Here is a 17,428-nt window from a genome sequence, read left to right on the forward strand (position 1 = left end):
AAGAGAAAAAGCACTTTAATTGTTTGTATCATTATTACAGATCATTTGCATTGAAAATGTTAAATAAACACTAATATAACAATCGTGTTGCATTTCTTTATTTTCAACAACCAAAAAAGATAATACAAATGTTTCCAGAGGAAATTTCCACATGACGGTACAGATGAGCTTTTCTGAATGGTTTTCTTCCTCCCCTGAGCTGCACGCTCTCGCTCTTGTGCGCACATACACACACATACACTTAATATTCAGACATTGTAAATTGAAGAGTTTAGATTTAGCACTTCGACACAAACTCCTGAACAAGAACCAGTGTGTCTGATGAATTTTCTTCCTATGTGAGGTAATTTATGAATCTATGGGTTTAAAGACTGAAATCCTCTGAGCATAAAACTCCTGCTCTAAGGTCTAAGGCATCTTCAGTGTTGTCTTTCAATACTCAGAATGTAGGGTCACAAGCTTTGGGTCAACAAACAACATGAATAAAGGAATCTAAATATGTTTTGATGTCTGGAGGATGAAAAGTAGGTACATCTCATTTGAACAGTGAAAGCAGAGCCAATACTGCAGACGTCAGTTAGCAACAATTTAGTACAAAATTAACACAGTAATGCGAAATACTTGAACTGAAAAACATTGTAGCATAACATAACCAGCAGCTTGTTTACATGTCATGCAGAATAGGAGAATACAGCAATTACATCTTCATTTGAACAAACTACATGGGGAAAAAACTTGGCAAATATGAGTGGGCAAATTTAATATTTAACTTAATTATATAAATGTAGAGATTCCGTAGGTGTCGTTGTAAAATGGCTGTGGTGTAACGGGGCACAGGGTTAGACTAAGGCCGGTATACAAAGAATGAATAAACTGGCATAGATTGGGAGATTTGTAGAGGATTTATGTGAAGGTCAGGCCAGCCTCGTTGTACACCTTGAAGACCTTCTCAATGGCATTGACATAAGCTGCTGTCCTGAGATCCAAGCCCAGGTTGTACTTGCTGGCCGTACGCATGATTTGCTACAAAGGACAGAAATAATTTTAAATACAAAATGGTTCTTGAATAATTACTGAGAATATACTGATTAAAATAATTATTTCCATTTGAAAGACGACAAAAGACAATTTGGTCCCAGACAGTGAGGACTGACACTGATTACAGGCATCAGAAAGCCCCAGAGGTGTACACACACACACACACACACACACACACACACACACACACACACACACACACACACACACACACACACACACACACACACACACACACACACACACACACACACACACACACACACACACACACACACACACACACACACACACACACACACACACACACACACACACACACACAGTAATGATCATTCCACAGTGATCATTGATTTATACATGCCTCAAACAAGGGCTAAGTGGCTTGCTTGCAATCATCATTTACTAAGAACATCACATTGCTATACTAAACTCATTGTATTATAATATTAGGAAAATGGCTGTTTGCCAGACTTCATCTGCAGCGACTAGCCGCAGCTTTTCATACAAAATCTCACACAGGATAACTTACCCTTGCAGATCTCTCCATTGTGTAAGCGAGACCAGAGTGCACAATGTCCTTCTCAGAGGCACCCTACATAGCACAGAAAATATATTAGACCAGTTTATAATAGACAGTGGAAGGTTTTCTTTGGAGGTTGGGGTCAGAGCTCAGGGGCAGATGTGATACAGCACCTCTGCAGCAAAGAGGGTCAAGGCCTGAAAACTTGTTGGAAAAAAAACCCCCACAAAAGTATTTAGACCATTTTTATATATTAAAGAAATGAAATAATGGTATATCAAGGAATGTCTAACGGGCCCACGGTTATCCATTTTAAGCTAATGTGTCAAATTATTCAAGCTTTCAGTCTTTCACCTTTTGGGTGGGGTTTTGTTTGGCTTAGAGAAACAGCTGCATTTATAGTTGAGTCGCAAAAATGCTTCTCAGAATCAGATCTAAATATGTTTTAACTGAGAAATGAGGTGTGTCTGGACTTTTGTGTTCCATCTATATATAATCCTGACAAGTGCAGGGCACGACCTTTATTTGTGGAAAAAAATTAAAACTGCAGCAAGTCTGATGAATCGTACTACTCTGAATCTGAAATCTGATGAATGACATTTCTTGTTTGGAAAGTGCATGGCTTCTATTACGACGTTGATTGTTCGAGTTTAGTCAGCTCTTTGTCACGCTTGTGCTCTGTAATTCCAGCTAATGTAATTAAAACTTCACATTTATTAATTCTCTTAATGTTCCATGCTGTTTTCTGACACAGACACACACACACACAGCTGACTGATACTCACTGCTACTCGAGCCTGGAATTCTGCAGTGGGAACCACAGGGATGGGGCCACCTTGCTTTCCAAACTTCCTCTCAAGACTTTCCTGCACAGACACTGGAAGACATGAAGGCAAGGATTAGTGAAATGATGAGCGGCTTCCTGCAAAACAACCGCTGGTGGAATGAGCAATAACAGAGACACAGATATGCAACTCTCTAGTTTCGACTAGGACGACTTCTTTCAAATACATCACAATACAGTAGAATAAACAAAGACTTAAAAAGATCCTTTCATGTAAAGGATTACATGAGACATGGCAATAAGCTGAAAAAATATCTAATGCTAATCATCTCCACACATGCTCTATGCCTCTATCTGTATGTGAGACACTGTGGGGAAAAAATATCTTTTTAATCAGAATTAGCAATAGGCTTCTCCAACAGTGGTGGTCCTCCTCTTTCCTCTTTCAGACCTCTGATGTTCTACCAACATCATCCAGCAAAATGTATATGATTTCCATGAGAAAGAGAGGGAAAAACAACACGTGTAACCTAATGCCTAAGCACTTGACATTGTGAAGGTAGGAATGTTCATGTTGCGGTGTGGCAAAAAAAAAAAAAAAAAAAAAGGCACAACCCTGATGACTCAGGTGTAAACAAAGGGCAGATTAAAAAGTGGATTTGGCTCTTTAGCTCTGCCCTGCTGAGTTACTAATAAACAAAGATGCTCCACAGAAGACGAGCATATATATATTCTATATAGATGAGCAGAACAAAAGAAATCCTTATTTTTCTTCCTCTTAATGAATTTCAAATATTAATTAGAAGAGAGTTGAATGACTGCTTTAGACACACTGATTGAGCAGAAATGGACACAAACAATGGACATGTTCCATTATAGCGTAGCGAGTAAGGGAGTTTGTTTAAAACTCACTCAGCAGGTGGTAGTTGGAGTCTCTCTCGTACTTGAAGGTCAGACGACCGTAACTGACATGGTTCAGGTTCTTCAGCCACTCGAAGTAGGAGACGGTCACACCGCCGGCGTTCAGGTACATGTCCTATAGTTAGAGCAGAAGCAAACTCTCTTAAGATCAAATAAGAATGACTAATTTAAATTCCTGATCGCACGTTTGGGGAGAATCTTACCGGGATAACCATGATGTTCCTCTCCAAGAAGATCTTGTCAGCGTCAGGTGTGGTGGGGCCGTTAGCTCCCTCTGCGATGATCTAAACCATCACAATACACAGGTTAAATGTGTATTAAGCTAAGCAAAAAGATGATGTTTGAGACAGCGTGGTATAATGAAAGGTGGTATACCAGGATGAATGAGAATACATTCTGGTGTTCTCTAGCAGCTGAGTAAATTTTAGTATTGGTTCTAACGCAGTGCAGCAAAACTACAAAAGGTAACACAAAATGCAAAACTTCTGCACATACAATCATTACTTGGTGTCTAGAATGTATCTAGATCTTAAGATATGGTAGCTCCGTGGCTAAAGAGCTGGTAGCTCAGTGGTTAAAGCTCTTGGACTACAGATCTGGTAGCGCAGGGGCTAAAGATCTGGTAGCTCAGGGGCCAAAGATCTGGTAGCTCAGGGGCCAAAGATCTGGTAGCTCAGGGGCCAAAGATCTGGTAGCTCAGGGGCCAAAGATCTGGTAGCTTAGGGGCCAAAGATCTGGTAGCTCAGGGGCCAAAGATCTGGTAGCTCAGGGGCCAAAGATCTGGTAGCTCAGTGGCTTGTATACAATAAAAGCTGACTTTTTTTTCACTGAATTGCACTGGATCTGTGCTGCAATTCCCATAAATATGAACGCAACTCGTATTCGGGTCAACACGATTTCAAATAAAGTAACCAGTGCATGTTTTTAAGCCTAATCAGTTTCCACATGGTCTATGAGTGTCAGAGGCTTTGAGAGACACAGAAGAAGTAAAAAGCTTTACTGCACATAAAAGGACAAAAATAATAAAAAAGAAAAACTATGGTGTCTTGTGTTCTTGATGAACGTTTTTGATGATGTAAGAAACGCAAACCAATGGAATCTGAAGCCAGACCAATGCTGCAGGAAAACTGAACATACCCAGTGTGAAAGCTGTTTTAGTCAGTAGAATAGTGAATATTTAAATGTAATGATTCTCTACCAGTCCCTTGCTTTCTGTGCTTGTGAGTTGCTGGATGTCATCAGGATTAATGGGTTTCATTAATTCCAGCATTGGGGATCACATTTAGATAAACAGTCTAGCATCAATGCCTGCATTCAGAGTAGAACAATCTGAGAGACACATTCATCAAAACCAAAATCACTGTGGATAAAAATAAATGCTTTAACCCTCCAGCCTTTCACCTGAACAGACTTACATTACCTGATGACATTTAGAGGCATGAATCTTTTAGGAGAGATAATTAGCTATGTGATATGCTTGACTTTACGTCTTTCTAAGCAGTGGGTTGGTCGGTGCGTGCCTCTGACCTTGGCTTTGATGTTGGGAGCGTTCTTCCTGGTCAGCTGCTTCTCTCCGGCAGCAGGGATGAGGATGTCGCAGTCTGCCTCCAGGATGTTGCCGTCATAGGGCTGAGCGCCAGGGAAGCCCACAATAGTGCCATGTTGCTGTGAGAGAAGTAGATGGACACCCATTTGTAAAAGGAATAGCACAGTTGAGTCAGAAAGAAGACTTAAAATTCTTCTGTGCTCACCAGTTTGTAGTCCTCCAGCTCTTTGGGGTCCATGCCATTGGGATTCCAGATGTTTCCATCAATCTCTGCGATACCCACACATTTAGCACCGTAACGATGGAGGTAACGCATTGAGTGCAAGCCGACGTTTCCGAAACCCTGTGAAAGAAAAGAAATTCCTTTAAATGATGTAAGCTGTTTGTATTCAGGGTGCGCTGAGACTAACTGCTATTACAGTAACAAGAAAAGACGATAATTAATCATCTGCCTAAAACAGTAGGAAATGAACAACTAATTAATTTGTAATGTCTGAGGAAAATGACTTAATTATCAGTCTCTGTATTATGACGAATTATTACATGATGCTAGACATCTGGGAAGCTGCTCAAAGACCTTTTATTGGCTGAATCAGCGTTTCTACAGGACAAGCTGGAGAAATGATCTCTGCTGCCACCGTGTGTTAAATATGAGCTAAAGCAACAGCTAATACATTTTACCATCAGAGAGTACAAGGGCAATAAAATGCAGATCCAGTTTATCGACTAAAATGTGTAATTGCCCTGCGAAAGGGACGTTTCGTCATTATTCTACATTAATATTCACCGTCATTATAATTCACTTCACTGCATGTGTACAGTGTTAGTCAGTCAATCTCAAACAGAATTGAATACAGCAAGGTGATTATCTGTACAGAATAGTAGAAGATAAGAGGAATGAATTGGGGATTTCTCCTTCCCATCTGCGTTCACAGCAGATTTATTTTTAATGCGATTAAGAACAAATGTCAGTGGAGGAAAGGAAAAAGTCTCTTAAGCTTAGGAAAAGACAGCAACTGGAGTTCATTTTTCTGAGACGAGACAAGAGGAATCATCACGTCTGAACTCAGAAAGAACTGAAAGTTCTACCTGATGCTTAACTATATTTTCCTGTTTGAAACCAGTGACCATTAAAGGAACAAGGATATATTCAACTAAATCTCTATTATAAATAATACACATATTTATATAACCTTGTGTATACCGAGTGTGCAACACACATTGCTCACTCATTGTACCTGGATGATGAAGGTCTTATCGGCGAATCCTGGTGTGAGTCCGACCTTGCTCATGTAAGATGCCTCGTTGATGAAGTTCTCGATGCCGTGGAAAACCCCACGTCCCGTGGCTGACACTCTGCCGTGAATTCCTCCCTGGCTGATGGGCTTTCCCGTTACGCAGGCATGAGCGTTAATGTCCTTTATAGAGGGGAAAAAAAAAAAAAAAAAACACACAATGCACATTAATATACTGTTTATTAATCCAAAAATAATAGGAAGTTACAATATTGACAGATGTTCTACGAATTCCCCTGTTATACACATGAGCACTTGAGTATGTTACTACTGTAAGTAGGTAACTAAAGGTAAGACATTTTTAACATAGTGTTTTTACACCTTTGTATTTACGTGTTAGATAAATAAATTAATAAATTAAACCCTTCCTTAAAATACAATCGCTAAAGTACTTTTGTACTTTAAACATCCTTTTCTATTAGATTTTATAGAAGTTATATTCAATTATGTTTTAAAAAAACGTCCATTTGAGTTCACAAGTCACATGTTCAAGAGGAAGTCACAACATCCCAATTTCCTGATGATCAAGAAAAAAGCAAGGTTTTTTTTCACGCCTTTATCGACAGTGATATCTGTACCAATGAGGTTTTTTGAAAAAAGGTTTAGTGTTACCGGAGCTAAATTGTACTATAACTGTGAAATCATCCATGCACTACAGGACTAATGTGACAGTCAGTTAAGAGCAGTGTTATTTCCTTTTATTACAGACATGAGGTCTATTCACATGACCAAGTATATGGAACAGGGCAACAAGGGAGAGAAAGGAGAAGAGGTCACGATGTTAGACGACACGAGAGAAGTAAAAAAAATTATTAATACCACCTTGACTGACCCTCAAAGTCATCTCAACCACCTTTATTATTCTACAAACTCATATACAATAAACAGATACTAGATACCACAGCGATGATTTATAGAGCTAAAAAGTGCTAAAAGATGAGATTCTAGACATGTTATATACATACAGGAATTTATACACTGCTCTTTAATTATGTTCTTCAATTCAAGCTGGTCAGTATGACAATAATCTAATAATCAAGATCACAACACCAAGCCCTAAGAGTATCACATGCTTTGTTAGATATCTATCTATCTATCTATCTAATTATAATATATATATATATAGAACGAGAAAATAACACATTTGAAAGTAACAATATCTAGAACAATATCTAGAAAAAAATAATAATAATCTTAAATATGTTTTACATTGAACTGAAATCTTAACAGGAAATAATTAAAACTTATTCCACCTTTTAAGATGTCTTTTTTTTGCAGCTCCCCTCAACAGATAATTGACTTTTATTTACAGAATTTAAAGTTTTCTAGCAAACCAAAATGCTATGATACCTGTTAGCATGTTGATCTATTTGTCATATCCCCCACCTGTATTTCTATTTATTCACCCCCCCACCAGTGCTTGTAACAAATGTTTGTCTTCTTAAAAGCTTCCCTCACTTAAACCTGGATCAACTCATCCCACTCAGATGCTTTCTGTAGACGGATGAATCGGTTGCTGTTGACCTGTGAGTCAGCACCACATTGTCTCGCTGCCATTTCCAGTAAAAGGACACTTTAACAAAAACATTGCCAACAGCTATCTAATGTCCCAGATCTAATCTGTCAGAAAATCAGCCCTTTGAAAGTATCCAAAAGAAACCTGGAAAGCTTTGTACACAGGCAAGGACCATGTGGCTTTTAAAAACCCCAAAGGTCACAGAGAAACATAGGGAGCATCAGTGTTGTATTTGGGATGTGTCCTATTCAGAGGCAGAGCTGAACAACAGCTCTTATTGTTCATCTGAATCAACTGAATGCACAAGCAAAGTGCTTTTTATCCTGTGTACAATGCGGGTGGCTCAAATACGATTAAAACACCTCATACACACAATCTATCTGGCTAAACTGAGGATATCCGAAATCTATCTCTGCATTAAAGAGATTAGATGAAGTGCGAGTGAACTACTTGACCTGGCTTCACTGTATTCAAGCAGAGCGAAAGAATAATGAAAGCCGAGCCGAGTCTAGCACAGAGGCATATCCTACATTCTGCACGCTTCAGTTCTCGCATGCTAATAGGAAATTGGGCTATATTAAGTGCTGCGTTGCCGTGGCAACGGCATTGTCAGTGCATGAACTCTGTTTAAGGACTGTATAGCAACCTTAAAAACCAACATGTCTACAGAGAGAAATGCTAAATACAGAAAAAGATAGAGCGCACGTGTGTGTGTGTGTGTGTGTGTGTGTGTGTGTGTGTGTGTGTGTGTGTGTGTGTGTGTGTGAGAGAGAGAGAGAGAGAGAGAGAGAGATAGTAAGAGTGAGAGAGAGAAAGAGTGAAAGAGAAAGAGAGAGAGATAGTAACAGTGAAAGAGAGAGAGAGAGAGAGAGAGAGAGAGAGAGAGAGAAAGAGTGAAAGAGAAAGAGAGAGAGATAGTAACAGTGAAAGAGAGAGAGAGAGAGAGAGAGAGAGAGAGAGAGAGAGAGAGAGAGAGAGAGAGAGAGAGAGAGAGAGAGAGAGAGAGGATTCCATTAAGAGAATGTCTACATTGGGGGACAAAAATGTAGTAACTTGATACAAAATACAGTGTAAAGGCAAATTTTACAGTGGAAAAGTAAATTTAATTAGGATTTCTCAGATAATTTGCATCATTCTATAAGCATTCACGTGACATTATTTTTCTTATCTGATTTGGTTCCTGGATGAGATGAAAGCTGATTTGTTACTCATGCCCTAATGTCAGTACTGCTTCCCGTGTCTCCAGACGAGAGCGTAACGTAATTCATAGCAGCTGCTGCTCTCTATCAGTAGGGCACCACCATTAAAGCTCCAAACAAATCACTAATACCAACAGTAATATAAATATGTCCTGCCTGGAGACATTAGAGCCTGTTTGACCGAGCCAGTGTTGATATGTACATATAACTTGTTGAGTTGTTTCAGCTACACTAAGGCTAAAGAGCTTGAGCGTTTATCTGAAACACTGTTTGCTGCTGGTGACATTAGTGTTTGCAGGGCTTGTTGTGTACATATCCTTAACAATAACATCTCCTTGGCAAACTCAAAGACTGGCTCGGAAGTAGGAAAAGTGCAAAAAGGTTGAACAACAAGAAAAATAATAAATTCTATATGCACTATGTAGCAGACATATTAATGCATAATGACTTACAGTGTGAGCAATAGTGTTAGCATATGTATCGGCGATCCAGGACATCTCACGCTCACCGGTGCTCATGTCAGGGGCAGGGACATCGATACCAGGTCCTGAAAGGGGACAGAAAGAAAAAATGAGAGGTTTAATTATAAACTGCCATCTACGCGAATGTTCTAATCATCACGGTTAAAATGTTGTATTCCTCAGTTCATCCATCCACTTTCTGAACCGACACAGTCACAGGGAGCCTAGTAGCAAACCCACAACCTAGAGTAATCAAACCCCCAACCCTGGAGATGTGAGGCAAACCAACGAAACACTTATCCACTAACCCCCCTTTCAACAAGTCATATACAGTACATCATTCATATAAAATGCTTCTTTTCTATAATATACAGATATACAAGTAATACATTGAATACATAATATAATAATCATGGCACTACAAAAAGAAAACAATTTTTAATATCTGTTATATATTTATTATTTTGTAATTTGATGCAAAAAATGGCAACAGAAATTTCTTCTAAATGTCTTCCTCTGCTTAGATGTCATAGATGTAGCCTACATTTACATATTTTCATGATAAAACATGACAAAACGTGCAATATTCCAAGGATTATATTAGGCTGCAGTATTAAGCCACTGATGCAAAGGTGGGACAGGAGAGAAGTAGAGATTAGATATCATCATATCAGCTCAGTATTATTGCTCAAAATATGAATTTCTCCGATATCTCTGGAAATTATGGAAACATAATTTGGTCATGATACTGAAATGCTACTGTTATATTGCTCAGCCTTAAGAGTCTGGTACAAGGGCTCATTACTGATGTATTCATTACACTCAGGTCATCGCTCGTCTAAACTAAGAGTTTCATGATCGAAACCTGAGACAGTTCGACATTCCTTCCATTCACTCCAATAGACACTGTTTCGAATCTCTGCTTCAGTCTAATCTTCACTCCGCTCCTGCCATCTGTCATGGCGAGGGTCACGGACAAGGCAGCACGATAAATACATTTCCAAAAACAGCTCTGGAGGAGGAGGAAAGCGGGAGGTTATTTCCGCACAAACTCGGGGAGAAAAGGCCATGTGAACCAGAAGTTAAGGATAAAAGGTTTAAAGAGGTGCTAAACGCTTCACTTCCCCTAGGCTTAGAGTCAGTGTTATTGTAAATGTAGAAGGGTAAGGGTATGTTTTTGCTAATACATCCATGACCATTTATCTCTGTGTAATCAGAGTTCAGAAAGCAGGCTTTATCATGGTTGAAGCTTGCTCTACTACCGTTGCTTAAATAGAAACACGTCTTTTTTGCTAAGCAATAAATGCACCGTGATGGATACGCCACTCTCTACCTGGCAGCTGAACGATTTCTAAAACCTTCTGAAGCAAATCATTATCATCAGTGTTCGTGCTACTCACCAATGAATCCCTTTTTGGCAAGCTCAATGGTAAATCTTCTTGTGATTTTCTCCAACTCGTTGTCCTACAAAGCATCAACAACCAAATTAGAAAAAAAAAATAATAAAATCATACAAACATTTGAAATCGTAATGTAATAAAAACTTGGTTTGCACTTTGCATGTTGTTTCGACTAGCAAAACTAATAAAGCAAGCTAGTTTGTTCCTGCAGCTTTGGTACTTCAGACCTAAAGCTAAAGAAGCAAAACCACTCTCTGGCTGATCAGCACTTTCACTACGAAGGGCAGGACGACTGCCGAGCTAGCAGAGTGCAAAATTTCAGAGCAAAACTCCTTTAAAATCTCTTCTGCCAACATGCACCGTGTTCAGTGACTAGCTGAATGACCTCTGTAATATACGTAACCTTGCAGTAGTGACCTTGTCATGCAACGTGACTCTTTTTCAAAATGTTCAGATTTCAAGCATTACAAAGTAAATAAAAGTTACAAAAATAAATGATGTGCTTGTATTTTATACCAGAGACAAGTTAAAGGGGGATCTAACGTGAGATACCGAAAGAACATTTCAGATGAGAAAGAGGCTAAATGCACCTCCTCTGTCTCGCTATTGAGCCCCATAGGAGCCTGCTCTGTCTATATAAGTCAGAGATGTGCGTCTGAGTTTAGACTCAACCTACAGACATTTCCATTATACAGACACCATATCGCCATCTATCAATTGATAAATCTATTAAAGGAGACAGAGAGAGAACATGTTTCAGGAATTTAACGCTTACTGAACATAAGCAGGCAGACAAACCCTCCTTAAGAGAAATGTTGAGTGGTTAAGACAGGGGTCGGGAACCTTAAACACTCAAATAGCCATTTGGACCCGTTTCCCACAGAAAAAAAAAAAAAACACAGGGACCCACAAAACCCTTTTGACATCTAAAATGAAGATACAGTAACACTGCATATATTGTTTTTACATTTATGGAAAGTATAGAAAAAAATGTAGTGTGTTGCATTTATGAAATCAATGAACTGCTACAGATTAACTTAATTTTATTTCTGCAAGCAAACAAAAATATTTTGAACAGTTTGAACTAACCTTAACAAAAAAGACGCTGGGTTGAAGGTTACTTTCAAATAAAATGTTCAATGTCTAATCGAGTCCTCTTCGTATTCATGACATCAAAATTTTAACTTGCCGGCTGCAGCAAACCAAAAATGCGTCTGCTTCTGTGTGTCGGATTTCGCAAGTCGGCAGTTATGATGCATATTTTGAGCGAGAAAAAATTTAAACACGGTTTATTTTAATGCAGTGCTGTCAAGAGTCACACATTGAGAGTGACAGTCACGCATTTCTGTCTTTCCTCACGCTCTCCCGCCACACATCGTATTTCTCACGCAGAAAAACTTTGACTATTTTCATGTATTTAATATGCCGCAGCACCCAAAATGTATCAGTCCGCGCCATTGTCTCTATGGAACCGGGCAGGAATCAAGCGCATCTCCACTGGAGTTCTTAGTCGAGCCTGACACTTATCAGCCGATCAAAAAAAAGAGGCTACACAATAGCCAATCAGAAAATAGCACGATCTGGGTAAGATTTAACGCAACAACCAATGAAAAAAAGGCATATTCATTGGCTAGGGTATTTTTGTGCTTTGGAGATGGCACGCTTGCCTGTCTTCAAAACTTGAGAGCCCTGTTAATGTTACAAGAGCATCATAATCTTAGAATTACATTTTTTTTTAAAAACTAACTAAAATAAAACAAATTTAAATTAAATATTTATTTTCCAAATCTACAGGGAGCCGCAGCAGAGGGATGAAAGAGCCACTTGCGGCTCCGGAGCCGCGGGTTGCCGACCCCTGGGTTAAGATGTGGGACTACTGATTTTTTAATTATTTTAAATCCCAGAAGCCCCAAGCTGACACTGCTGGTCCCATGAGTAAGTCCCTCAGCTGCTGTCCTTAAATTTCCCCAATGGCAGATTAAAAAAAAAAAAATGCATTGGGTACGGTTCATATTCACGTATAATATTATGGTGGAGTGTTTTTTTACTTACAGAGAAATTTCTGGGGTTGATTTTGACTCCAGCTTTAGCACCTCCAAACGGCACATCTGAAGAAGAATCACAAGCATTTGTAACTTTTTAAAACTAAAAAGGATGTTTAAAATATTTTAAGTTTGCATATGAGCTGCAACAGAATCTGCAGGATTGAGCACAAAGCAGAAACGTGTAGAATTAACATAGATTCCGTTGTGTCATGAGCACACAAAAATCTCAGCAAGTTGTTGGGCAACATTTCAGCTATGAGACGTCTTGCATGTAAAACATTCTTTAATAAAAGCGTCTTTTTCTTCTCTCGTATTTAACAGTGAGGTCACGGCTTTGTCGCAAACTTCATTGTGTTTTGATTCGTCGCTGTTTTTCATGTTCTCCTCCTAGCCACAAGAACTCCCCTCCACAGACCATCTCCCTCTTGAACAGTAAATTCAGAGAATATTTTTTTTCCGCAGTGTAACTGTGGTGCAGTAATGCTACTGGTTATATCCTTTACTTGTTTGCACCTGTTTTGCACATACCTATACTTGCTAATACTATGCATTTATTATATTATTATTGCATTTACTTTTGTATACTGTTGTCATTTTTATTATATATATATATAAAAGAATATAACGTATAAGGAAAAGGATAAAAATCTCTCTATATATGTAGAGAGATTTTTATCCTTTTCCTTATACGTTATATTCTTTTATACCATGAAAGTACAAGGGACACCAGAAATAAAGCCACTAATTAATCATTAATCTGCCTTGTAATAACATCCCATTACAAAAGGGCTTATGCCTCAGCTGAGGTGTAAAGTGCAGAAATGAAGTGTAATGAACAAGGTGGTAGGAGCTATCGTGAACTGCAGAAAGAATGCGTTATTTTCTGCTTGTTGACCCGGACTAGTAGATCCAAACGTCCAAACTACTGATCTGTCTACCATCAACTGGGCAGCCACTTACCCACAACAGCACATTTATAGGTCATCAGTGAGGCCAAGGCTTTGACTTCGTCCACAGACACATCCATGCTGTAGCGGATACCTGCAGAACAACCACCACAGAAACGCAGAAATGTCAGTATTATTTAAGTGAAGCTGAAAAAAAAAACCTTCATCTCTGTTTACATTGAGGTTATTTGCTGTTAATAACTGGACTAATATCTCACTATATTTAAAACAAATGTTCTCTAGGCCATTTATTCTTCTGAATAAAACTACTAGGAGAAGCAGAATATAAACAGCCGACTGATCTCCATGCAGAACACTGAAGAGCTAAAAAAAAAAAAAGTTTATGCTGAAAACTGAGAGAATTAAGTCATGATTCATCGATGATTTGATCATACACTCAGGGTACAGAATGAATTCGAGAAGCAGATTTTACTATATCACTGACACACATCAGGTAGATTGCATGGATAATACAGCAGGTCTGTGTAATAGAGGCAAAAACAGCATACGCATCTATTGATACAGACCCAACAATCAAGCAGTGAGTTTAAAGCTTAAGCTGCTAAATGTGACACATTCATGTGGACTTAATTAAAGCTGCAGTTTCTAATAATTAAGTGTTAGCTGTAATGAATCAGTACATTTTAAAGAATGCCACAAAAGCTCATATAGTATATCAGACTATTTTTTGTCATTTAAGGCTTTTTTTGTCATTTTGTCTGATCATTATTTGGATTTTTTCCACCCCAAGTCAAGCAAATAAACTTTGACTGCTAAAGCCTGCTGTGTGAGTGTGTGTGTGTGTGTGTGGTGTCTAAAGCGGATAATCTCCTAAGCAAGTCCATCATACATTGTAATAAACGTCTGATCCGGTTTAAAGCAGATCCTGACAGCTATATAAAATCCATTTGCACAGGATGGTACTGTGCAACACAAGACAGCGATTTCTATTTCAAATGGAAATTAACCTGTGAGACATCGTGTTATACGGTCAGAAAGATGCAGTAATGAAAGGACAGATAAGCTACATCATATAAGGACAGATAAGCTACACCAAGCCCAATGAGAGAGAGAAGGAATGACTCAGCACTAAGCTCTTCTGCTTTCCATCCACTAGTTAACCTCACTGGCTAGAAATTTGCTGATTAAATGATTGAAAATGCTTGAGCAACCTGTGGTACATTCGATTCTCATTGTTGCAGAAGTACGGTGGCCGAGAAGTGCAAAACAAATTAACAAATCCGAAAACACATTAACAAATCCGAAAACACAACGACAAGTCAGACAACCCAGAAACGGTAGGTATCGTTTTTGAATGGAAACTTACTGATCATTGGACAAGACACCGGTCACTCAAGATATACAGGTATGGAATCTTATGTGTAATGTGTAAAGTTCTCCATTTAAATATAAGAAAATAACAGAATTAATCCACAGTAATCCATTCTATCCATCCATTCCAACTTTTCCCTGCAGCAGACTGTTGAACTTCATGTATACCTTGAGTGACAGGTGTCTTGTCCAATGATCGGTACGTGTTCCAATCACAAACTATACCAACCTCTTCCGGGTTGTCTGACTTGTCATTGTGTTTTCGGATTTGTAAATGTGTTTTCGGATTTGTTAATTTGTTTTCGGATTTGTTAATTTGTTTTCGGATTTGTTACTGTGTTTTCTTGATTTGTAAATGTGTTTTCGGGATTTGTAAATGTGTTTTCGGATTTGTTAATGTGTTTTCGGATTTGTTAATGTGTTTTGCACTTCTCGGCCACCGTACAGAAGACTTCACTGCACAGCAAGCTTCCTTACTGCAGGTCCACATTGAGTGACTGTCTGCCAAATACCTACATTATTAAAAGATCATATACAGGAAGATCATTTTAAAACACCAGACAAACAGTATTACAGGTTTGTCTGGCACTTCTTGTCTAGTTAATAGTCTGACTATTAGAAAAACTAACACTGTACTGTGCTTAACATGGAAGGAACTACCCTCATGGGCCATATGCCCATGCACTCTGAGGCACTCTGTTTAAAAATGCATTTGTGTCATGCAGCTGAAAAATAGGAGGGTCTGGGCCAGTATCACCCTCCCCCAGTCCCACCCTCGCAAAATCGCCCTCTGCAAGTCTACGTCATGTCCTCAACTCAGATTTTACCCACGACCTATTGCGGTGTTCTTCCTCCCACACCTCATATCCTTGAGCACAGGGTTGATCAACTGTTCTTGAACATGAATGCATGCTGCTCTGAACACCTCTGTATTCCAGTGTATGGCATGGACTCTTAAAACTCATAACACTTATGCAGTTATTAATAGAGTCCAAAGGACATGAGAGCTCTGTGCTCTGTCTAACATGCTTTGTAGAAGTGTTTTGTCCCATTCATATTTTACTCTACATGATCTCACTAATCAAACACACACACAAAGTGTTCAAGTGTCCTCTGACAAAGGGATACGACTGAGAGGATTTTTGGATGCTGGAAACAGACCTGTCATGAGGACAACACCATGTCCTTGCCTTCATGTCCCCCTTGTACCATGACAGTCAGATTTATAAACATGACCCAGAGTTACTAACATTATAAAAAAACGTTTGGATGCGGTCGCACATATTTATAATACAACAAAAAACAAATATTGTAATACAACTATATACATTTTGTTTGTACGAATGGTAACAACAACTGATTAAAAACAGTTTCTGGATACAACAAGCTAGTTCCTAGAACTAGCAGCAAGAGAGCCAGTGACCGCGTCCTGATTGCCCGATTACAGAAAGTCAAGTGCACTATACTGTACAGTATGACGTGTCTATACGGTTACGTCGTTCCCTAAGTAGTGTTCGAATGTAGTGACTGAAGAGCGATTTGGAACTCCTGTGTCCTGCGTTGCAAACAAACGTTACAGTACAACGCTAGCTGAGTTTCTTGACCATATGCGTTGGAAAACAAACAAACAAACAAACAAACAAACAAACAAATAAATAAATAAACATGTTCTGTACCTCCTTTGCAGGGAGTTCTGTGCTGGCTGTGCTGTGCCCGGTATCCCTCGATCACCTCCCACTCCCCGTTGTCCCTCTTGATGGGGAACGACACGCTGAGGACGTGGTTACACGGCTTAATGATCTTCAGGATCCCCCGAACTCGGTGTCTCTTCTGCTCGGGTGTCTCTCTCGTCTTCAGGTCCTCCACCAGCTTGTTCTCTACGATGGCGGCGCCGCGGTCAAAAAAGCCTTCCACCATTCTGAAGAAGTTTGGGTCGTCCTCTTTGTCCGCGGCATCGCTGTAGTGTCGTAGCCGCATTACAGACGCTGAAGCCGGCATCGCTGCCTCTACACAGCCCGCTGCCAGCGCGCTGCTCGCTCCGCGGCTCACAAGCTCTCCAAAATACCGGTACATGTCGAGCACGGAAAGCGGCTACTGTTTAAGGTGGAAGAGAAGCGATTAGAATAAACAATGGGATAACAATGAGGCCTGCTAAGGGAACGTGAACCTCTCTTCAGCTTAGAAATGACAGCGCTCCTGCCATCCAACTCGCTTTAAAAGGCGCCTCCGAGTGCACAGAGCTAGTGCACTTAGCACAAAGGGCACTAGGGGGCGCGTCTAGGGGAGGAGCGCCTGTCTCAATACAATATATAGATGTTTTTAAGTAAACATCAAAGCCCACAGACAGGATGTGTGTGTGGATGCACATAGTTGAAGAAAATGTCTTTGTACTCTGTAACGAACACCTACTTATTCATGAAA

The 17,428-nt window shown here is 39.4% G+C and overlaps 1 protein-coding gene across 1 annotated transcript; it reads right to left on the reverse strand.

Moving 5' to 3' along the window:
* Positions 1-76: 76 nt before the first annotated feature.
* glud1b (glutamate dehydrogenase 1b) lies at positions 77-17,218 on the reverse strand. Its single transcript, XM_060895989.1, has 13 exons — positions 16,684-17,218; positions 13,689-13,769; positions 12,736-12,791; positions 10,684-10,747; positions 9,275-9,369; positions 6,051-6,230; positions 5,018-5,155; positions 4,794-4,931; positions 3,470-3,550; positions 3,258-3,381; positions 2,347-2,438; positions 1,571-1,633; positions 77-1,023 (listed from the first exon to the last, which is right to left on the reverse strand). Exons 1-13 carry the CDS (start codon positions 17,078-17,080, stop codon positions 904-906), a joined length of 1,629 nt encoding a protein of 542 aa, XP_060751972.1. The 5' UTR covers positions 17,081-17,218; the 3' UTR covers positions 77-903.
* Positions 17,219-17,428: the final 210 nt, after the last annotated feature.

The sequence above is a fragment of the Tachysurus vachellii genome, chromosome 2 (assembly GCF_030014155.1).
Source record: "Tachysurus vachellii isolate PV-2020 chromosome 2, HZAU_Pvac_v1, whole genome shotgun sequence".
NCBI lineage: Eukaryota > Metazoa > Chordata > Actinopteri > Siluriformes > Bagridae > Tachysurus > Tachysurus vachellii.

Coding starts and splice junctions, on each gene's coding strand:
- glud1b (XM_060895989.1), bottom strand. CDS start 17,080: ATGTACCGGTATTTTGGAGAGCTTGTGAGCCGCGGAGCGAGCAGCGCG. Junction 12,792..13,688: donor CTATAAATGTGCTGTTGTGG/GTAAGTGGCTGC, acceptor ATTCTTCTTCAG/ATGTGCCGTTTGGAGGTGCT. Junction 1,634..2,346: donor AATTCCAGGCTCGAGTAGCA/GTGAGTATCAGT, acceptor TGTGCTATGTAG/GGTGCCTCTGAGAAGGACAT.